The sequence below is a fragment of the Lycium ferocissimum genome, chromosome 1 (assembly GCF_029784015.1).
Source record: "Lycium ferocissimum isolate CSIRO_LF1 chromosome 1, AGI_CSIRO_Lferr_CH_V1, whole genome shotgun sequence".
Lineage (NCBI taxonomy): Eukaryota > Viridiplantae > Streptophyta > Magnoliopsida > Solanales > Solanaceae > Lycium > Lycium ferocissimum.
The window spans coordinates 3,024,924-3,049,121 of NC_081342.1; the positions used below are offsets into that span (position 1 = coordinate 3,024,924).

Sequence of the window (24,198 nt, forward strand, 5' to 3'; positions counted from 1 at the left end):
CTGCATACAGATGATCTCTTTCTCCCACATCCGATGAACTATAATTCAAGTCATGTGGTATAGTCGTGGAATGAGCAGGATCAAATGCTATTTTCATAGCATCTTGTGAACCTAGTACAGCTGCAGCTGATGCTGGATCATTGTCCGCATTCTCCACACAAATGATCTCAGTTGGAGCCTGTGCACATGTTTTGATACCACTGGCTACCTGTGACTTTGCTGCACTGCCAGGAGCAGTTTTCCAGTCTGAAGGGGGCCATTTTGAGCTGGTTCCTGGTCTCTTCTTGAAATTCACAGGGGTTTTCTCATCAATTGTTCTAGAAGAACTCATCAGCCCTATCTCACTATCTTTTGACAATGGAACATTTGCAACTGACCAAACAGATTCACCTGCAGGAAGCTTACACATTTTCTGGCTATTCATAATGAAAAACTCAGTTTGCTCTTCATTGGAACCCGATTCTGCCATAGTGGTGATCATATGAAGAAAGTTTGCCAAGTGCAAGTCAGGAGTTCCAAAAGAGAATAAACGAGAAAGTTCCATGAATATCGAGTGAGAATCTGATTCTCGAGTTGCATACAAGATCTTTCCCTGTCACAGCATAAAAAGCAAATTATGCACACATTTTTTTTCAGTTTCAAAAGGAATAAAATTTCACTATGTCGGCAGAGTTACCAGTATACATGTACAGGAAATAAGTAAAGCAAATTATGTACATATCTTTTTCAGTTTTAATGAGGAATAAAATTTCACTATGTTGGTAGAGTGACAAGTAGACCTATACAGGAAATGAGTGTTATATATACATCCTAAACAATGTTGGATCTCCATGAATCAGAGTGGGGAAATGGGAAAACAACCTACTAGGAAATATCAGACGTAAAAAATATGCCGAGATCAAAAAGGAAGAACTGGAAAAGACAGCAGAGACCTAAGTCAACAATTGAATGTCATCGCAATACAGACGTATGTTTTAGGGCCTTGGACTACATAGAAAACGGTCTTACATTTGACATATTACAATTTGACCCTTAGATGAGTAAACCTTTCTCATAAACAGTTCAATGTAAATTTAAATAGAATAAAAGCTTTCCAGAAGCATCTTAAGTATGTAACATTATAAAGATACAAGAACCAATAGATGCTGTTGTGATTATAATACCTCTAGCAGAGAACTGCATTCAAACCGTTTGTTGGACGCAATGTGAGGACTTTTAATAACATTCCTGTAGAACAGCTTTTCTACAACAACAATCTGTAGACATTTCAGGTTCTCAAATCCAGACTGGCTGAGCTGCAAATACTTGTCTGGATGACTGTTATAAACATATCGTTGAGCATATGGAAGAGCCCAGTTAACCACAGAAACTACAAAGCTAGAGTCTGTTGGACCATAATATATAGCTTCACGGGTTACGACCTGCGAAAAAATAAATATTAGATGTCTTAATTTAATCTGAAAGTCATGTTACTCAAAAGTCTCCCAATCTAAGTATCTTAATTTGACTAGGCATGGGTAAAAAGGTGGGGGTGAAGGCCTGTTTTTTAATAACCGAGAAATCCCTGAGGGCTCAGTGAAGGTGAAGTGAAGTTTTATTGTATTTAAGCAAGTTCTGGTAAAAAAAAATGCAAAGAAAGTTAACTTTTGTTGAAGGGTAAATATCTGACAATATTGAATTGTATGAAAGTGGACATACAACAAACGACTATTCCTCAATCCCGATTGCTTCTCAATAAGGTGGACATCATTAGGAATAATCAAGAACAGTAGTACGCGTCAAAATCCAAAATAGTGTACTGGTATACTCAATGTGGGAAAACAGAAGTACACGTTAAATGAGCTCATATATGAAAATTCAGATTTCATCTACGTAAAGACAACTAATTGATTATTTTAATGAGTCTCTGTTGGACTAAGCATGAATAATTCATGGACACTGTAGAAATTTGGTGGAAATCTTACAGCTTTCAAGTAGCCAGATCTGTTTTTAGCCAAGAAATTAGAAAGCCTAAAGGAAGATAAGCAGAACTGGAATCTGGAAGTTTACAGTAATTTGGAAGATCGAAAACATCTGTCTTAAAGGAGCTTGAAGAAATGGAGCAGATTCATGAATTAGAAAATAATAATGGTCGACAGACGAGTTAGAAGAGATAGCTAAAGCTGAGGAAATATTGTGGAGGAAAAAATCAAGGTTTTGTGGATTAAGAAAGGGGATTAAAATACAAGATTTTTCCATAAACGCAAATGCAGACAAAAGATATAATTTTATTGACAGCCTTGAAGTGAATGGCAGGGTCTCTGCAGACAAGGAGATAAATGAGCATATCCTGGACTATTACCAGTGTTGGTTTTCAGAAAAAGAACATTGGAGGCCATCCTGGTAGGACAACAAACTGGTAGCAGTGCTTGAAGAATAAAAACTGTGACTTCAGAGACTGGTAGCAGTTATTGGCCAATGAATGCATTGATCAATATCTTGGATGGTTAGTAAGTTGGATCTTGAAAATATTTATAACTATGTTAATTGGTCTTTGTTTACTGAAGATATTAGAGATGATGAATTTAGGGGAAATGCGGATCCAATGGATCAAAGCTTGCATTTCAACTGCTAGATTTTTTATGATCTTCTCTCCCCACATCTCTTTCTGCTGATGACGGAAATTTTAAGCATCCTGCTCAAAAAGGTGTTGAACTCGGTCAGATAAAAGGCATCATGCTCAAAAAGCTGTTGAACTCGGTCAGATAAAAGGAAGCATCATGCTCAAAATGCTGTTGAACTCGGTTGGAGAAACTGTTTTTTGATTGAAGGTGTTGATGGGAGAAACGTGGATATATTTCATAGTCTTTATGCAAATGACACCCTGTGTTGTGTGGATACTTGTTATTTAATACATTTTGCCACACTACTTGCAGATATAGGAGCATCTAGTGAGCATTTAGATTGCCTCTTCCGGAAACATCAAGTCTTTCACCTATATGCATGTGGACACAAATGCAAAGGGAGGGCGGTGTAACTTGGCTTACCTCTGATAGAGAAGGAATATTCAATTTGCGCAAGAACATTGAAACTTTTGTTTGGAGAATCTCCTTTTCCCTGTCATTGAGTTGCCCAAAGTAGAGAAACTTAATACTATCAAAATACTCAAATTCCGTCCTCAACTTATCATCATCACACCAACAGATGAGCCCAAAAGATGGGTTCAGAGATACCCATTTATCTTCTGCAGTTGGAAGAACCAGATAATCCTTTGTCAAAAGACCTTCCTTCAAGAAACCAATATCTTCAGAACTCAAAGATCCTGAATTTAGCTCATCAACCCACTTGAGAAATATTTGGAAGACCTGAAAAACATGTATCAAATCCAGTCTTAAGCTAAGATATTCATCAGAACATGGTTTCATTAGCATCAAAATCCTTCATCAGCTACTACAGTGGAAGCTTTTAGCATAAAGATAGCTTACATTCTTAGCTGCTTGTGAAGGTAAAGCAGCAGCCGACAACTGCAGCAATATTTGAAGGTATCCATGGAAATGAGGGAACTCATCCACTCCACATTCTTTCACAAGAAAGTCATGAAGGGATGGATAAACACTACATAGCATTTTGGTATAAGGGTGCTGAACTGAATGTGGATCAAATTCTGGGCAGACCATCTTCACTTGGTCAGTGGAACCAGTTAAATCACGCCAGAAGACTTCTTTAGATGACAAAAGAACACCAGGTACTACATCTTCATGTGAAGCAACCAACTTACAAGGGACAAACACAAAAGGTCCATTACATAATTCTTCAACAACCTTCCTCTCTGAAGTGTTCATCCTACTCCAGATGAAAGTGTAGAATTTTGACATTTGTGATAAACTGAAAAAGTAGGCAATGGATGAGTATGGAACTTCAGAATAATGATGAGACAAAGGAGCTCATAATGATGGAAACACCGAAACTACAGAAAGTCTACTTCTTTTTTGCCATTCAGGATGTTAAAGATGCCACAAGGGGACATGTAAATGGCTAGACAGTACCTGACAATTAATGATGTTGGATCATTTCTTCAAGTATATTTGAAAACAGCTTTTGATCTATTTCTAAATTATAACCAATCAATGATGGGGTAAAGGCATAAACATGACTCTAGCAAAGCAACCATCTTAACGACTTTCACTAGTCATCAATGTCCTAAACAAAAGATATTATAGAACAAACCAGTTACCGGACCAGATCCACCAACCTCAGCATATAAAATTATTATATGCATGTGACCAATTGATGCACCGTGGACAACTTGAGCCTTAACTAATTCCTAATTCTAAAGAATAAAAAACATCTTTTTCTTCAGACAAATGAGAAAGAATTAACCATCTAGCTGTTTTCACGGATGTCTGCAGAAGGAAAATCAATTACCTAGCACTCAGAGGTAGTTTAGCTCTCCACACTTTAAGAATTGCTAAAGTGTCATCAACTGTAACTTGTGTTTTCAAACCAAGAGCTGTTAACAACTTTTTGCTTCTCACCTGTTTCAAAACAGAATCATTAGCTCTTTAAGAGCAGTATTAAAGAAACTCCAATAAAATTCACGCTAAGAAAAGCTCTAACCAAAAATTAATTCTGCTACTTCCCTATAGAAGGGAGAAGCTAAAATAATATCATGAAGCTACTACCGCAAATTCATGGAAATAAAAAATAAAAAAAGGTTACAAATGCTAATTGAAAGAAGAATAATGAAGCCAAAAAAAAAAAAAAAGTCTTTTCAAGAAAGCACATGCTGGCTCGAACAAGAACATGACTGATCATAATCGAAAAAACTACAAGCAGAGTAATTCTAGCATGTCCTGAAAGTCAAATCAACCCACACTGGGTTCTCAAATATAAGTTCTCAGGAAATTAAAACCATAAAAGAAGGTTGACATAGTGAAAACTCCACAGTCAAGCTAACTTAAACAAAGTAAATAAAAAAACCAGATTGGATTTGAGCTGACCATCCAACCACAGTAAAAATACTTCACAATTTAAGGGGTGTTAGTTTGCTTAACCCTGTAAGTGTAAAAAAGAAGCCACATCATATTTTTATACAATCTACAATGTGATAAGTAGGTTCTTGCAGCAATACACATTGACAACCCATATTAACAGGTGAAGACTCTTCACAGAAATGTTTATTGACATGATAACTTTATTAATCAGACAAACCTTTGGAATGGCATAAGGAGCGTTGTCACCAAAAATTGAGCGCACAGCGTCACAATCATGGAATAACTCCCTTGGACAGTGAAGCTCATTATCCATACTTGATGCCAGCCATTGAACATCACGGAGGGTTCTGGTGAATGAAGAGTCGAATAATTTCCGTTCTCCAGTGGAACTGAAATAGAAGCCAGTAACCTTATCAGCGAAATAATCATCCCACAAACTATCAAGTACCTCCAAGAGGTACTTGCATTTTTCCTTGTCACCCGTTGAAGATAACCGTGACAGCAAATTGTCAAACTCATCAGACACCCAATCACTTGCAATTGATTCTCTAGGACGCATATCTTCACCCATGTTGCATTCATGGGAACAGAGCATACATCAGAAATATTTTTCTCTACCTGAAGAACACGTACAAAATCAGTGATTCCAATTTCCTGGAAAAACTTTCTCCACTTTAACACACCTCCAGATAACAATTTGTTGATTGGATGCTTTAAAAACATATCCTCAATCTCATGCCATTCATGATCTAATCCCTGGATTAATCTACTCATATCAATGGGATTTTCAAATTGTTTGCTGAAATGGATAGGAAACTCTATAGGACGTTTACAACCATAATTTGTCAATATAAAAGCATTATCACGCACTTCTCTGATAATTTGGTCCTTTTCTGATTGACAGTCAGGGCAACTCGTTTGCAAGTGGAACATCAAGAAGGCATAATACTCTGTCAATAGTTCTCTAGGTCCTTGTCCATTTTGATCTCTGCAGATATATGGTAGAATATGCATCTTTACTATTTGATGTGCCGATAACCGCTGTACACCAACTCTGTAAAGCACCCTAGTAACATTATCTACTATTGATGAATCAGAGCATGATGTACCAAGAGCAGCGGCAGCAGAAAGAAGTGTAGGACTCACAGTTCTAAGCATAGAATACAATCTTGGGAAAGTTTCTGGTGCATACTCATCATTAGTTGTAGCACCCATTAGATCAACATGCAACCAAATTGCACCTTCATCCAATGATCCATATTTGCCATCTGAAAGGGGAATAAATGGAATCATTTTGAGGTCCTTCACAAGATCCGTTTCTGTCTCAAAACCTGTTGAGTGTTTCTCATTTGACGACATCGTGTAAACGGAGCTTAGCCAGGCACATAACCATTCCAAACCCATGGACTTCAGACCATCTACTGAAAAGCATAAAGAAGTAATAACCTGAAATAGAACTTTGAGTCCATACTCCTCAATTCCTAGAGCCCTGGCTAATAAATCTGGTAGAACTATATCTTTATGCAAAAAACCAACACCAAGATGCTTGCGAAGCAAGCTATCAGGTAAAAGGTTACGAGCCTCCTGGGTCCAATTTCTCAAAACTTTGCATGGAGGAACCCACTCATTTTCCGCACTCTCTATTATCAAGCAGTTTGACATGCGTAATCGAGAAAGAATCATCCGAGGAAGACTAGAAAAGAAACCATGAACCTCCCCTACAAGGGGAACAAAGCTCATATAAGCTGTAACACCCTTTGCTGGATTATCCTTAAAACATAGCAGATCGCAAAATGATCTTACTGCACTAACAAACAAGCCAGGGAACTCTGACAATAACCACTGGTTCCAAGGACTATCACCATCAACTTCTTCTCTAGATGAAGGAAGTACAAAATCACCCTGAAGTATAAACTTGAGGCCATACTTTCTCAGAGGAAGGAATGCAAAAACAGGCTGTTGGTTCAGATGTGGATTGTAGCTTCCATCAAGTGTTTCCTGCAACGTAAACGCTATGGAAATTTCTGTTTTTGAGATATCAGGACGAATAGTGTCAGCCTGCAATTCCTTGGATGCCACAAACCAGGTCAATTTCTCCTCTCCAAAAGAAACCTTAATGATACCATTTCCCATGACTTCTTTCCTCATAAAAATAGTAGAATCACTTAGCATATTTCTAAATTTTATACAGTGAAGACGGTGAAGAAAAAGTAGCAAAGATGGATGAAGATCAGAAAACATTGACATAATGTTCTCTACGGCAGACGTTTCCAAGAGACTTGATTTAAGGGGAAGCACTATGCAGGTATTATAATAATTGCAATCAGAATCAAAAGAGGCCAATCTGGTATAGAAGTCAATGTCACAAGGAGGTACAACAGTTGGCAAAACAAAACCTATCTGGCCATTGCTTATATCAAACTTAATATGGAAGCCATTGGAATGAATTTCTGGAGCATCAGTGACCTGTAAGGAAAAACAAGTTTAGCTAGACAGATTCTGGATATTAAGGGCAAAGCATGGACAAGGACCAGTTCAGACACTTCACAAAAAACTGATAGAGAGGATAGAGTTAAAAAATATTTTACGCATTGAAATCAATCAAGAGCTAATGAAATACTACACCACAGACAGCACCGGTTCTGTTACCCAGACTGCATTATAATTACAGAAAGTACAGCCATAATTAGCAGCAAGCTAATAAATCTGTTTTTCTTTTTGTGAGAACTCTGAACAGCATGCTGAAACTATGCCAATCCAATCCTCGTAGAGAATTGAAGTAACCCGCACCAAAGAGGATTTTTTTTTTTTTTTTTTTTATCAGGTAAAAGTATGAGAACATTGATAATCATGCATGAGAAGCTCCTTATTTTGTCAGCTTGACATGCTAAGTTGCTATAATAGGTGTTATACATCGCATTATGATTCCTCCAACCCATTACAAAAATTACCACAGCTACCACCTACTATCCAATTCTTCCATGATAAATTAAATTGGTTATTTCACAGAGTATAGTTGTATACTACCCCAGTTTGTTAAGTGATATATCAAAGTCCACTTCTAAGTTCTATCAAGAAAGATCAGGAAGTCAACGCAGCAACTTCATAAAGCTAATGCGTAGGTAGAGATAACGATCATTAGAAGAGACAGTTCCCATGTGCTGGTTTATATTTTCTATCATTTACTCTTTAATAACATTTCAGTAGGCATGGAACTAAAAGTAGCCATCTCCTAGCTTACCAACCAAAAACACCGATATCATTACAAAAGAACAGTTCTGGCATCCTTAGAAGTTAATGCACTGCAAAAATATTACAAACTCTCAAATATCCAACATGATGGTGCAACTAAAAAAAACTAAAGCACAGTGTAACAATTCTGGGTTGTTTAACCAACTCTTGGGTTGTACGGTGTTTGGTACTTTGATTATCATTTTATATTCCCACATAAATAAAACATGTATAAGTTATGAGTGTTTATGGAATACCTAGCAAGTGAATAACTAAGCCTGTATAACTAATTTTTGCTCGAATAACTTAACCAACAAGTACGACCCTTAATAGTTTGAGGTCTGAACCATTCAGATTAAGGTCTTCATTAAGTGCAAACAAACGGGGTCTTAGCCACCTTTGCTCCAAAAGAATATATAAAAAAAGTATGCAAGGTTTTATTGTTACATCCTCACAACATTTCACATAGGCACAACAGCACAAACACTCACTTTGTTCCAAATTCATTTAAAAGTTCATACAAATTGTACAAGGAACTAGATAAAATTCACAGACATGTTTGTGCATATTACCCGAAACACTGATTTGAAACCAATGCCTTTCTTCCCAATATATCCAGCATTACGTCCTTTCTTAGTAGAATTCCCAACATCACAGAGTGCTCTGATGTTATCAGCAGAAAAGCCACGTTCATTGTTCAGAACTACAATGCCTTTATCCTGAAGAATGAAAGTCAAAGTGGGTTCGACATTCTCAAGGTAGATATTATCATCAGCATTCTGAACCTGAATCAATTAGCCATTGTAAAGAGATCAATTAGTTATATCCTTTTTGACAGGAAAAATGCACAAAGCACTCCATCTTCATGTAACAAAAGAAGTTCCAGTGACAACAAAACACATAACCATAAGTTCGTACTCGCAATTGTACTCTACTCAATGACTAGATTAAAGAAACTTAGGTAGCAATAAGTAATAACCAATATTTGAGAACACTACCCGAAATTACAAGCTAAAGCAGTCTACTCATTTCTGGAGAATTAGAGCTCTTCAGGGAAATCAAATGCAATTATTAACGAGCAGCACTAAAATATGCATATTATAAAATCATTCCTTCAATCTGATAAGAACCTTGCCCCAGATTCTACTGCACTAAGAGCGCCACAAGGTGAAGGCATAGAATGTGCCCTTAATGTCCTTGGTTGATATTGGTAAGAAATATTGAGCCGATAGAAGCTTGGGCTAAAAAGGTTGCATTGTACACAGTTCCTCCATCTGCTAAAAACCCTGTTGTCTGCTCTAATACATGCTAGAGGCATAGAATGTCCTTGATTTCCTAATAACTATCCATACCACTTTGGGTGTTGGGTGGGATCTTTTAAGTACTGGTCAGCTATATGGACAATGTAGAGTTGTGTAATAGGTACTCCTCCCTCTGTCCCAATTTATGTGGGGAATTGTTCGACTAGGTACAGAGTTTAAGATAGAAAGAAAGACTTTTGAAATGGTCTAAAATAATAGACATTTGTGTGGCTATAAATCATCTCATTAAGGGTAAAATGGAAAGTTTAAAGTTAGATTGTTTCGGAGCTATTCTTTTGGGACAAACTAAAAAGGAAAGTGTGCCACATAAAATAGGACAGAGGGAGTACATTACATCTTCTCTCCTGTGATAACGTCATGGTAGGTGTCATATCAGAATATATTCCTATACACTCAAAACATTTCCCATCTTTCTAACATGCCAATCTTCTGTCCATGCTCCCACTTTCTACGTACTACCATTTTTTTTTAAAAATAATTTTCATTTTAGTTATTTTATAGCTGTCCATCCATTGCATGTTAGTTTTTTTTTTCCGATGAAACCTATTACAGTTAGTTAACATCCAATTTCTCATATATTTTTCCAAACTCCAATCCACTTCCTCCCATGAGCCAACTCAATATAAACCGTTGTTTACAAATCCATTTTTTAAGAATAATTTTCCTTTTATCTATTTTTGCCACGTAGAATTACGTAAGTTCAATGTCTAGTGTTATAAAAAAAATCAAGTTTTTCTGGGAACTCAGGAGATGGACCTTTATATTACAATCCACGTTAAAGTCCTCAGTCTTTCGCCACATTGAATGGTGAGTTAACTAATATAACTCAACACTAGAATCTGCAAGATATACAATGAATTGGGACACAACAAGGTAAACACTGAACATAGATTACTAAAAGTAAGTATACATACCAGCTCTAGAATAAAATGTGAATCCTGAGAATATAACTCCTGCGAAAGACAATGCAGTGCTCTCCCCAAGCGAGCATGTTGCTTATTCAACATTGCACTTTCAACTAGTGAAAGATCAGGCTGCAGACCAAACTCTTCTTGCTGAATAGATTCAATAACTCTGGCAGCGGAACTCTCAAGCTCACATGAGTGTTGTTTGGCACTATCAGCCAAATTATCGAAAGGAACATAAGATATAACACCTGCAGAGCAACTGGCATCTCGATTTTCATTTTGCCGCATTGGATCTTGGGAGAGGTTAATTTCATTTCTAGACAAGGGACATTCTCTTGATACTTCTTCCATAAAGGCTGAGTCTTTGCTAAAATCAAGCTCTGTGACTTTCAAGCATGATGATCCAGAAGACATTAACAAGTTAGTGACAGAACAGGCACTCAATTTGTGTTTATCTTCAACCCATTCAACTATTCCCAAATACATTCCAACTCGATGAAGCATAATACGTTGCTCCATCCGTTCACATTCACCTAAGATAGCTGAAGGAGCATCTTTGACAAATGGCTGCACCCCTGTAAGCAAGATGTCTGCAGCAAAATGGCAAAATTCAACAGGAAGATAGCCCAGACAGTCGAGAATAAACCTCGACGCAAAAGGCACGATTTTACCAACCCTATCCCTCCTCAGTAATTTCTTGTTCATAGTTGATGTAGTTTCATCATGTATGAGCTCTCTGCACAGAGATGTGGCATGCTTGAGGGAATCCTGAATGTCATGTGATTTCATTTCCTCACAATTTTTAATTAAAACTTCAAATGCCTTACGTGCATGGCATTTTAAGAGTGAACTAGGAACACTTTTTTCACCACCATATAAAACCAACAAAGATACCAGTTTGACAGCTGTATCAAAAGGATTGCCTTGCAGAAGTACATATACAAAAGAATCAATAGTGGCTGAATGATCAACACGCAAAACCTTCCCACACGAAGTTACCAAACACAACAACTCTTCGGTGTTTGACATCATTCAACAGCCAACCCACAAGAGAACCAAGAGAAGGAGCAAAAACCATATCCCAATGTGACCACAATTTCAGATCTATCAACATTGGAGCATTGACCAAGGCCTTCATGGCATCTTTGGACATCACTATCCAATCTCCATGTCCTGCATCATTCTCCAAACCAGCTTTCTCTAATATATTTTCATTATTTTTACCCACAGCAAATTCCTTGAGCAATGTTTCAGAGAATACAACAGACTTTAAAGTCATATCGCCTTTCTTTGCCTTCATAGAACCCTCTATATCTATCATTAAGTCATTTCCAGCTACTTTTAAACAGACTAAAGGGAATTGCCTCATTAGTAACTCGGAAATCCTCCGCTTGTCTACTTTTTCATTCTCCCATAAACATTGTGAAGCCTGTGATAACAATAGATCAAACTGACAATCAAGCATTGAAGGTTCCAGAGGAGGCTTCTCATGCATGTCATCTGTTAACCACCTTGGTAAAGTATGACTAAACAGGTGCATATTTTTCTCCAGGAAGGGCCAGATATCCCCATAACCAAGTGACTCAAATTTATCCACGGAAAACTGCTCTGTCAACCAAGATTCAAGCTTGCAAAACTTATTCAAGAGGAAGACGAACTTCTCATGGTATGAACTTGCAGTGGGCAAGGGATTATCATCACCCTCAAAATATGTATTAATTTTACCAAGTATGTCGTCGATGGTGACACCTATGTAAACAAAACAAAGGGTAGGCGTTTCAGCGGAGAAGAGTAAAAGGGAAACCCAAAAGCATAATCGTGAAAACACACAGCTTAGAGACTGTAACCATGTTAGTAACAGTATGAAAAGTTGACAGACTTCTTTTAGGAGAGATTGTAGTAAAAGCAGTCTTTGTTCTCATCTAAAAGATTAAACTGTTAATGACTAGTTATTTAATTTTACCTGTGTCAATATGACCACTCATGAGTGGACTAGATACTTTTTCATGGCCGAACACGAGAAAATATTTTTTTTTCCAGGTGATTGTGAATTTGACCCCAAGACCTATTGTTTGCTCAGATACCATTTAAAGAAAATGGATCTCTTTTTATCAGTTTCAAAAGCTAGCGCATGAGGTGAGGATTACCTAGGACCACATAAGGTGATGCCAACATTCTCTCAATCTAGGAGAATAATGAATTATCCTACATAAATCTGTTAATCTGCAGCCAACTGAAGCAGGCTAGCCATTTATAGATTTCAAGCACCTCAGACTTCTATTCCATTCTCTATTTTCAAGTATTGGCTAATAGCATATGTGCGTTACACATAAATGAAAAATAAATAAATCGTAACACCTTGCGGGCAAAATAAAAATCTCTGTGGTGTACAACTCACCACTTTCGCACACCAAGAGCTTGTGAAAATGATTGGTAGCATCCCTTTCAGGTGATTCAACCTCGATGCATATGGAGTCAGCACAATTTTCAGTGCCTTTGTTGGTCACTCCACAGTGATTAAATGTTTGGAGCTTATCATACAAACTGTCCCACATTCCACGTTTAATAGATGTAACCTGCAAACTCATCACACTCAAAAAAGTATGCCGGAGTATTGAAAAGAAATGAAGTTTGCTGGACATGAAATCTTCTTTTGACAATGATAACATGAAATCTACATGAAATCTTGAAGAAGATCAATCAAATACTTGCATTATGCATATGAAAAACCATGAACATATTTTTACTTTACTTCTAGCTGATATATAAAAGTTCCATACTAATGATTTCAAGTAGCTAAAAGAAAGGTGACTAAACGAATGCCTATCATAAAAGAGTATTAAAGAGATCCTGTATTTGAAATAGGTTTACTTAACACGGAAGAAATCCAAATCCTCCATGAGCATAAAGCAGATTTACCTAAGGTTTTATTTGGCTAATTAATACTTTCTCAAATATCAGTAGACTTACAGCAACATGAAGCAACCCACAAAATGGATATGATGAAAACAATCTTGTCACTTTATTTTTCTTCCTTGCCTCATAGAACTGAAGCATCCTCTGAAACACCTGAAATAGAATGAAATTTGATTGAAGATCAACATGTTTTTACAATGGTTGACTGTCAACACCTGAAGCTTGGCCAAATACCAAACATAGGAACTTTAAAAGAACCTAAAAAGAAAAAACGTACTAGCTGACTCAATTGAGAATATTGCAAGAGAGGCAGGCAAAGGAATAAACCTAATGCGAAAATAACAACCCAAAAATATTTTATTATCACTCCAAATCCTATAAAACTATGAATGCGACATCCACTTTTGGCCCATCCCAACAGCCACCTGTTCATCGATGCTAAGCATCAGATGTGATCCCGAGCCCAACATGGTTGATTAATTAAGAGAAAGAATCAATAGTTTAAATTAAGCCTTCTCCAGGCAAGTTCTTTAATACTGTCTGGTCTCATTCGGTTACTCCTTTAGAAAAAATTAATTTCAAAATTAACTGATTGATATAGGAAAAAATGCAAAATCAATGTTATGAATTGACAATTGAATTTGACTACCACTAAATCCTGAATTATTAGCTTGCATTAGAAACTAAATTTGAATGCAATTAAATTAATTGTATAACATAGTTGTATTGTAAAGTCAAAAAAATTAGAAATGAAATCAAACAGTTCATACTAAACACTTCAGATAGTAGGATTGTTCGCAACAGTTCTTTAAAAAAATTGAAAAAAATAGTTTGTGACAGTTCTTCAAACAAAATACTATCCCTATTGTCTCCAACTATAAATATATAAAAATTACATCATTTCTTTTAATTTCAGATATTCCATTTTTACATGTCATGGATTGTCTCAATAACTAGTGTTAGGTATCCGAGTCTTCAGCCCTAGCCAACCTAGCATCCAGGTAGTCCTAAATCGTCACCCCTTCATGGCCTTCCAACAATAAGGTACGGGATGTTAGCAAAAATTGGAAAACAAATTTAATGGGGCGTCTATAGCTATTATAACAAATGGCATTATACTTGTGCAACCTCTCATCAATGTGGAAGGATCTAAAAATTCCTGAATGTACAAAGCTAACTACGATATGCACCAACTCCTTAATAGTTAAGGTAATGTAATAACATACAAAATAGCTAACTGACATATACAATATTCTAAATCAATCACAAGAGGGAGAGAATTGCTCAGGTGAAAGCACCCTCCATGTCCAACATCAAGCTAGGCGGTTCAAGTCAAGAGGGGAGCAAGTTGGAAAGGTGGGAAGACCGCTATTGACTCCTGAGGTAGGGGCGAGGAGGGTACATGTAGGTTACCATATCAAAAAACAAAGAGAAACCAAACAAGAAAGTCGGATAAAGAAAGAAATCACAATTCTCTGATTAAAGCGTCCAAAAGAGACACCATTATATTCAATGAATGGCCTTGGAGAAAGACCTGGAAGACAACAGCACCACACAAAGTAGTTGTTTTCACATGGCTAGAAACTAAAGAGGTCTGACTGACACAAGAAAACTTATAGAAGAGAGGTTTTTAACTGTGTATCAGATGTTATTTGTGTGAAGAAACGAAAGCAACAATCATCTATTTTTGTATGCTATGGCAGCTGTTTTTAAACATGGTGGGACTTCGTTGGGCAATGTCAATAGCTGTATCTGATTTGCTCAGGTGCGGGCACAAGAAACGAACAACCAAAGAGCAGGAAAAATGGTGGAACACAATTTGCACTTGATGATAAAGCCAACTCCATTCAGAAAATCAAGTTTAACTATACACTTCTGATTACTTTTGGTGTAAGAAGAAATTACAATTGATGCAGAAAGAGTGATCGAGGTCAAGGATTCCCATGAGTTTACAACAGGAACTAATTTTGCTTTTGCTCTGGAAATAGCCCACAGCACTAAGAAAGTGCCGGATCAGTAGAACTTTTCATCTTTCTCGGAGAAGAGTTGAAGTTGTTAGTGCTTAAATGCAAGTAGGTCCAAATGCGTAGAGAAAGTTACCTTTTTGAAGGACTTAACTCTCTTTCAGGTAAAAATTGGACACCGTAACACCTCTTTGGTAGTACATAACTACATATGGTATGAGTTTTGAATTTGGAATATTTTTTCTTTTCACGGAATTGGAGAAATTTTAACAGAAAAGTAGACCAGTTATTTTTTTTATTGTTAATAAAGTAGACCAGTTATTTGGAGACAATTTCAAAGAGATGTATGATAAGTATTCTCTGCTTGATCAGAAACAACTGCATAAATAATACCTCATCTACACTGTTTGTCCGACATGCCTCCTTCCAAGTGTTAATGAAACTTTTAATCGAATCATCACCATGTGAAGAAACATTTGAACCATCGGATTCTTCATTCCACGCTTGAGAAAGTTTTGATCCCTTTTTATTCCTGCGAGTAACCATATCTCTTTTGGGTGCTTTTTTGGGTAAAGCCATGGAACTCTGAACATCATCATGTTTTCTTTTACTCTTGGATTGCCGAATATCCTTACTGTATCTGTCACTGCCATTAGTAGTAGGTAGGCCAACACCATCTTCAGCTTTCAAACCCAGCCGCATCATTTCTTCAGATGCTGATGGGTACGGACAAGTGGTTGGTCTGTCGAAACTTTTGATGTTTCCAGCTGGGCTCTGTGCAGCATTTTCATCCTGATCATCATCAGTGCTCTCATATTCTGAACTTGATAAAAACTTTGTGTGTTTACCACAAAATTCCTTCTCAACTGAGGAAAATAATTTGACACGTTCACACATAGCATTGAAATGCTCATCTAACTGCTTCTTCTCTGCAGATAAGAGAGGGCGTTTCCCGATATTTTTGCTGGATTGTTTTTTCACCCTACGGATATATTTTTTAACGGTGCTAGTTTCGAACTGCCTTGCTTCCTGGATAAATGTAATGTACATCCTGAAATGCAAAGGAAAGAGCCCATGACGAAAGATGAATTATCAGATTCAGCTGAAAACAGAACAAAAATGTCAAAGCCATATCATCTATTAAGTTTCCCAAAATCAGCCAGCAGCAGCTGTAGAAAAGCATGAGAAACACGTGTCAACATGAGCTAGAAGACTATATTAAAAGGTTTTGTCGCAAACAAGAAATGGCATAAAGTCACTCTTCACCTATCAAGATTAACTACAACCTATCAAGATTGACTAGATTTTATCAATCCTCAAGCATTCAACACCGAAGGACTTAATGAAGTGACAATAATAGGTGACAAAAGTATCTGGTTCTTCAAAAGACAGAAATAAAGGTCTTGAGTGAGGAAGCTGCTTGACAGTCTAATCATATACTTCTCAATTAATCCACTAACAGAATAGGAAATCAAATCTAAATTTCAGAAAGTTCAGCAACTAACTGGAAGTAAAAGTTTGTCATGGTTTGGAATCATTATGAAAAAAGAAGGAAACACAATATACCAAACTTAAAACTCCACACATACACTCAGGACATTGGCATGGCATACAAAGGTGAATGCAAAATTACGAATACAGAGGACAAAACCTTTATCTAACATAAAAGAGAAGTAACATATAACTGCATGCCAAACTGTCATGGTGGTTCATGTTATCCCAGAAAGGATTTAAGATATTTGATTGTGGTCTTTTGGGCACTTATGAAGTTTAACTACATGTGTTTCAGAAAATGAAAACCTCTCGCTCTTTCAGATACTAATTATTCTTTTATTTATTTATTTATGCTAGACATCATAATCTGTTTCGCAGCAATAAGATGTGTTATTGATCGTAATAGTACTCCAAGCAGATTGCAGAAACCGAAACCTTAGAGAACATACAAAGAGAGGTAAGTGAACAAAGAAAAATAACCATAACACAAACAGAGGATACAACAAGAAAAGAAAGCGTCAAAATCTGCAACTCCTGGACATATAATTGAAAGCCAGAATTTTGCTGATCTCGCGCCCTTAGATATGAGTGAAGCTAAATCATGTTTCTAAGAACTAGTTCACCCTGATTCTGATACTTCCTTTTTGTAACGGTGGTTTCGAGGACAAGTTGCACACACCTCGACTAATTTCACCAAGTACATGCTACCGCCCCAGGAAGTTCCTTGTTATATAGATGATTGGGCGGAGTTTTGTAGAGAACCACATTTTGTACCTTTTGATATACCCAATGTATACGGCTAGTTTGGCCATGTTTATGAATGAAAATACATTTACTTGATCAAAAAAAATACCAGGTAATTATGTCCATCTGACAGATGGAAAGAAATCACCTAGTGGTTTTTTTGTTTCTATTAGAATATGAACTTGAGACCTCATAGTTCTCCATCCCACCCATAAGTGCACCCTAGTTGTGATACTTTCTTCTTATATTAAAAGGAATCAAAGAGGTAGTTTGCATCATGTTTTAACGAGGTTTCAGCGCTTTCTGAATTAGGATTTGCATAGAAGGACAAGTCTATAGTAAATATGCCTATGTTATTTTCGACTATAAAGAAGCTTCTTAATGCTTTTGATGAAGTTATACTTTAAGATAATATGGTGTAATTACCTATGTGGTTCCTTATGTATAAAATGTATTAGTTGCCCCATAAAAATATATGTATATATACAAGGTTTTGCTACCCTATCCTTTGGGATGCGCCGGATGGGGCAAGGAAATTTCACTTGATGCGATGGGAGACTGCCACATCTCCTAAAAAATGGGGAGACCTTGGAATTAAATATTTAAAAGTCTTTAATAAAGCTTTATTGGGCAAATGGGTGTGGAGGTTCGGGGTGGAGGTTCGGGGTGATAGTTGATAAGTATGGTGGAAAACTAGAGATATTATTTTGCCTTTTGATTGTGGTTTGTGGAGGAATTTGATGAAGTTATACTTTAAGATAATATGGTGTAATTACCTATGTGGTTCCTTATGTATAAAATGTATTAGTTGCGCCATAAAAATATATGTATATATACAAGGTTTTGCTACCCTATCCTTTGGGATGCGCCGGATGGGGCAAGGAAATTTCACTTGATGCTACTGTCACATCTCCTAAAAAATGGGGAGACCTTGGAATTAAATATTTAAAAGTCTTTCATAAAGATTTATTGGGCAAATGGGTGTGGAGGTTCGGGGTGAAGGTACAAGCTTTGTGGATGGGGTGATAGTTGATAAGTATGGTGGAAAACTAGAGATATTATTTTGCCTTTTGATTGTGGTTTGTGAAGGAATATCATAAAGGGATGGGACTATTTTGTGAAAAATATCTCATCCAAGGTCGGGGAGAGTATATTTTTGGGGACATAATTGGTGCGGAAAAAATTATTGGAAGATGAATTCCAGAGTTTGTACAGTATATCTTACCAAAGAGACATGACAATGTAGAAAATCAAGGGGTGGAGAGACTTTTTGGGACTTTAAGATTTAGAAAGGATTTTCAAGCTTGGGAAGTGAGTGAGTTTCGAAGATTATTAGCATTACTTCATAAGGCAAATCAATCCGTATGTTTGGCGTTGGGGCCTAGGAAACAATGGAGTATTCTCAGTGAAGTCCTTCTATGAGCCGAGGAAGGTGTTCCAACTACTTTTAACTAGCTAAGCCAACCACTGGATAAGTAATGCAACACGTGTTCTCAAAAAATGTTGAGATTATTCTTTCTTATACAACCAGACTATGTACTATTTTATATAGAATTTTATGTTGGGATTAATTATACCAAACTATCAACTGAATGACCCCTAAGATTATGGATACAATTATCACTTGTTGCATTGATCAACCCTTGCCATCTTTCTTTCCAATGTCACAGCTCCTATCAATTGAATTTTAAAACAAGAGCTACATTCCAGGGTAACCCCAAATCTTTCTCATCGCGGCCAATAGTTTCCAATTCTGCTCATGTTTTTAAGAGCATTTAAATATTTTTGTAGAGCTTGCTTTATGTACTCCATGAGAAGTCTCGGCTAAGAACGTATCAAGAATTATGAACTTTATGTAGACACATATTTGTAATACACTTATGGTTAACCATGTACAAGAATTGGTTATAAAATATGATCATAACTATAAGTTACATTAGCCAAGACAAGATGGTATGCTAGGTAAGATCAACCTTACCAAGCAAGTAAGCATTTTTATTAATGTTGGGGAGATCTCTATATAAAAGTACTGAAGTATACCAAAAAGTAGAGAAACCTACACCAAAATATAGTTTTCTACAAACGTCACCCACTTGTCTATACAAACAAGGACCTCATGGATGCGCCAAAAAGAAACTAGAGACAAGAGGCTACTCCTCACCTGTACAGAATCATTCTCAACCCCTTCAGACGCTATCCTATTCCTCTCCCTCCACAAAACCCACATTCCTGGACCCTAATTTAAGTAATGACGTATTCCCACCACGCAAGTAGCACACACAACACAGCAATGGTAGCTCTAAATTTCGTTCATGGTGAATTTTTTGCATAGGTAGACGCGTATGGTAAAAACTAATTTTCACATTAGGTTATCTAAAAGTCAATAATAGGTTTCCATCATGAAGCTATTCTGCAATATTTAATTAAGCATAAAGAAAATCGTGTATGAGTAAAATATGCCACATACCCCAAGCTTTGAATCCGCACACAAAGATTCTCTTTGGTTCCAGCAGATTTCTTCTCAGTGATGAAGTTCAAAAATTCATCTATGTTTACTCTTCTTCTTTTATCAGCATCCATGATGAACTTAGAAAGGAAGGACATTATCTCCTCGCTCGTTATTCTGAAAACTTCTGAAACATCAGGATTGATAGAAAAATAATGGATAATGAGCGGGTGTTTCAGCAGCGGACCCAATTCCAGCTCTTCAAACTGCTCAACCCCCTCATTCTTGCATATTGCTACTTCCAAATCATACAATGTGGTAATTCTTTGAACACCAACAAAGCAGTGGATGAAAGCATTAATCTAAGAAACAGAGATGGGGAAATGAAAATTTAGTATTCCATATGGTATCTTTGCACAAAACAAAAACCTTCCACCTATAGATATTCACAAAAAATTATCCAGCAGAATACTAAAATGGTACTTAAGGTTGATCGCCATCAAAGCTTAACTCCAATTTCTCATTGTTTTGAGATGAAGGATTTAGTACCCTCTTCCCTTCAGCTTGAAAATAATGTACCCCCATTTGAAATAAGAGGGTTGGAAATAGAGCATCGCTCGATGGGTAAAATGGCACATCAAAAAATGTAAAAGAGCCTCCAAAAACAAAAACAAAAAAAAAGAAGAATTGAAGAGAATAAATCAAAATAAAGTAATATAAAAATAAAAGAGTGACTACTAAAAATTAAGTGTCACACATGTAAATGACCAAGTTGAGCAGACTGCATTTAAGAATTGGAGAGAATAAATAAAAATCAAGTACTATGAAAATAAAAGAGGGACTACTAAAAATTAAGTGTCACACAAATAAATGACCAAGTTGAGCAGAAAGACTGCCTTTTAAACCGGTCCAAAGACTGCATTTTAACCTTCTCCATAGCAACTACTAACGCACTAGGTCAACTCACAGTGCAAAAATTATTCAAGTTTCTTCAATAATGAAAAACTCAATTTACAAAAATCTATAACTACACAAAATTTTGAAGTTGAGCAAAAAGATTCCATTTTTACCATATCCACTAAAAATCTATTCAAGTTGCTTCAATAATGAAAAACTCAATTTACAAAAATCTATAACTACACAAAATATTGAAGTTGAGCAAAAAGATTCCATTTTTACCATATCCATAACAACTACTAACGCACTAGCTCAACTAATAGTGCAAATATTATTCAAGTTTCTTAAACAATCTATAAATATACAAAATATTGTACCTTCCCTTCGGTAACAATGAGGCTATGCAAGGAGGGGGCATCTTGCACTTTACAGCCCAAAGAATCCCACGATTCAGCGTTCAGTATAACCAAAGCAGCTTGTGACACTTTCCAAGCCGACACATTTTCACCTGCCTCTATAAGGTCTCTACGTGCCTTAATTACAGCCTTATCAACTCTCTCAATAACCTCCTTATTACCCTTTGATGGAGGTTGCTGCAATTGAAAATTAGAGGAATTAGGGGTTTGTTGCTGCAATTGAAAATTACGCTCTATGTTTATTTTTGAAAATATTTACACCACGTAGCCCATACTTAGCCCATATTTATGTATAAACACCTTTTATACACTATTATACATGGTCGATACATTATGTATAATGCTGTACAATATTGTATATCGTAAATATTTATAAAAGCTGTATAATTTTGAAAATATCCCATTAAAAATTAGAGGAATTAGTGTTTTTCTTGCAAATTTTTCGTGTTTACCAACCTCGTTATTATTACCCATTGGGAAACTCTGTTGAGGAAGAGAAGGCGGCTGTTGAAATTGAAAGTTAGGGTTAGGGTTAGGGTTTTGTTGGATTGGATAATTTACGAAATTAGGGTTTTGTTGAATGGGGAAATTGGGATTTTGGAGATAAAAGGGGTAAGGAATTAAATTAGGGTTTTGATTAAACCCTAGATATGGTGGCTGTTGTTGATATTGTTGGTGTTGCTGTGGTTGTGGAGGAGGTACGCGCCACGCGCCACCGCTACCGCCGCCATTGTGCGGTGGCTGTCCGTACATTGTGAGAGTAAGGGTTTAAGAGAGGGTTTAAGGGGTTGGGTTGTTGTTTATATATATACTGTTATGTTATGGTTGCGGGCGGGTAAAACGAAAACCCGCCAAAAGGACATGTTTCAGTTTTTTTTTTTTTTTTTCATTTTTTTATTTTAATATATAATGGTGTATTTAATTATAATGGGGAAAGGATTTGATATGTTTTAAATTGAACCCAAATTATAGATGAAAAAGTCGTGAAAATCATCAAAACTTTCCAATTTTATACAATTTTATAGGATTACTTTCATATAAAATTAACTAAAAGACCTTTCTCAAAAATACAACATCAATTAATCAAACTTTTGTTCAATAAAAAAATACCTCCAACCTATTTTTTTGGCTCAAGAATAAATTTGTTATAAATAACTATCAACTTACTATTTTTTAATAATATAAATAGTTATTAAACATGGTTGGTGAATATATTATTTAATTTTTTTCAAAATATAAACCCATGGATCAATTTTTAATTTAAAATCGTGATTTGCAACATTTTCTTTTTAACAAATTAAGAGATGTATCTTGTGCGATGTTTTATGTTCCCACATATATTATATTTCCGTGTGAATTGATCTCTCACGGCACCCCAATGACATAAAAAATTATATTTCTTGACCTTGTCCAACATAATTCATTTCAAGTATTTAATAAGAATACAATATAACTCTGGGACTTGTTTGATATGATGGAACAAAAAAAATTTCCACAAAAAAGTTTTTCTAGAAAATATTTTTTGCAAAAAAAGTTTTCCTAGAAAATATTTGGGAAAACATCACTAATTGACCCCAAAATACAAAATATTTACCCGCCCACATCCCCTCCCAAACTATTTTGCTTTCTATAAATTTGAAAATATTTACCCGAGCATATCAAACCCTTTCCGGATACCATTGTAGTATATGTTATATATCATCTCATGGAGGACTAAGTGACCGAAATAGTTCTCATCTCGATATTTATATACCATGATGAGTTGTCTTTGTGTGAGACAACAACCTACAACAAGCCCTTCATGATACCATCACGGTAGATGTATATAGAACTCTTCTTATTGAGGTTTTCTTCAAAAAAAGTGTGTCATTTTAAATAAAGAACATGATCATTCATAATACCGTCTCGGTATATTTATATACCATGGGTTTGGAGAGTTAAAAAAACATCTTTTCATTTTTGAATTAAATAATATATGGAGGCCAATAACGCCAAGCCATATTTATATACCATGGCGTTTTAAATATTTTTAATTCGGAGGGAAAAAGCAAATGGGGGGTTAAGAGCCCAAAATATTTATGTTTTGATTTTAGTAGAAAATATTTTCAACATTTTATTTCCACGGAACGAAAAATATATTCCTCGAAATTAAGTTGGGTTGGTAATGAAATTCCACCTGTACACCCATTTCAACTTGACCATTTGGATGGAGGTATGTTTTTTGAACCTTGTTGGTATATTTAAGGTTGGGGAAAGGACCAGGTTTTTTATTGGCCCATTAAAGATTCAACCGTAAATATAATCATTGTTTTCATGATATATTTAAAAATATACTTTTGAAGCTAAAATGTCACTTGAAAAAAGTGCATCCAATGTGCTAAAGTTCTTATTATGGGTGGAATTAAATATCACAGGAAATAGGCATAAAGTTTGTAAAAATTTTGCAAGTAAACACAAAAAACAGCCAATGTGCTAATTTCGAAAATTATATTAATTCAAATGAGTTTTACCATTATATTGCACGGTCTCTTGACTATGAATAGTTCTAATTCTGCTATTGTTAACACTTCGTGTAGAGCTATAAAAAGAAATGTTCATAGATTTTAGGGAGATGGAGTTAAAGATGAAAAGATGAAAAGCGTTGAAAATCAAGATAATAGCTAAATTTGAAATGAATTTGTTAAGTGTGAATAAAGATTTTGGAAGTCGATGAAATGTATAAGATGATATGATAGAGGCGAGAAGAACTAATGCAATGGATACAGAGGAAAAAAGGCCCGTGGTGAGTTTGAGTACTAGTGAGGTGTCAGAAACTTGTACATTATTCACAACGGATTTACCATTGAAGTTTGTAATGGGTGCACGTTTCAAAGTGTATAATGTGTTT

The 24,198-nt window shown here is 36.0% G+C and overlaps 2 protein-coding genes across 2 annotated transcripts in view; both read right to left on the reverse strand.

Moving 5' to 3' along the window:
• Positions 1-5,537, reverse strand: part of LOC132058002 (protein NO VEIN-like) — a 24,901-nt gene extending 19,364 nt beyond the window's left edge. Inside the window, exons 1-4 of the mRNA XM_059450600.1 lie at positions 5,191-5,537; positions 4,405-4,514; positions 3,465-3,864; positions 3,027-3,344 (exon numbers count right to left, since the gene is read on the reverse strand). Of these exons, the coding sequence (XP_059306583.1) occupies positions 3,027-3,344; positions 3,465-3,864; positions 4,405-4,514; positions 5,191-5,532 (1,170 nt within the window). The 5' untranslated portion in view covers positions 5,533-5,537. The remainder of the gene's footprint in view (positions 1-3,026; positions 3,345-3,464; positions 3,865-4,404; positions 4,515-5,190) is intronic.
• Positions 5,538-11,260: 5,723 nt separating this feature from the next.
• On the reverse strand, positions 11,261-22,095 carry LOC132057924 (protein NO VEIN). Its single transcript, XM_059450525.1, has 7 exons — positions 21,768-22,095; positions 21,273-21,488; positions 20,020-20,360; positions 15,708-16,365; positions 13,405-13,503; positions 12,833-13,010; positions 11,261-12,183 (listed from the first exon to the last, which is right to left on the reverse strand). The coding sequence occupies exons 1-7, from the start codon at positions 22,062-22,064 to the stop codon at positions 11,402-11,404; spliced, it is 2,571 nt and encodes an 856-aa protein (XP_059306508.1). The 5' UTR covers positions 22,065-22,095; the 3' UTR covers positions 11,261-11,401.
• Between the last annotated feature and the right edge of the window lie 2,103 nt (positions 22,096-24,198).

What these genes read in the sequence shown, in the direction of transcription:
- LOC132057924 (XM_059450525.1), bottom strand. Translation starts at nt 22,064, where the DNA reads ATGTACGGACAGCCACCGCACAATGGCGGCGGTAGCGGTGGCGCGTGG. An exon ending in CAATGGGTAATAATAACGAG is followed by an intron (nt 21,489 to 21,767) that starts GTTGGTAAACAC and finishes TTTCAATTGCAG; the next exon opens with CAACCTCCATCAAAGGGTAA. An exon ending in GTGGGTTGCTTCATGTTGCT is followed by an intron (nt 13,011 to 13,404) that starts GTAAGTCTACTG and finishes ATGAGTTTGCAG; the next exon opens with GTTACATCTATTAAACGTGG.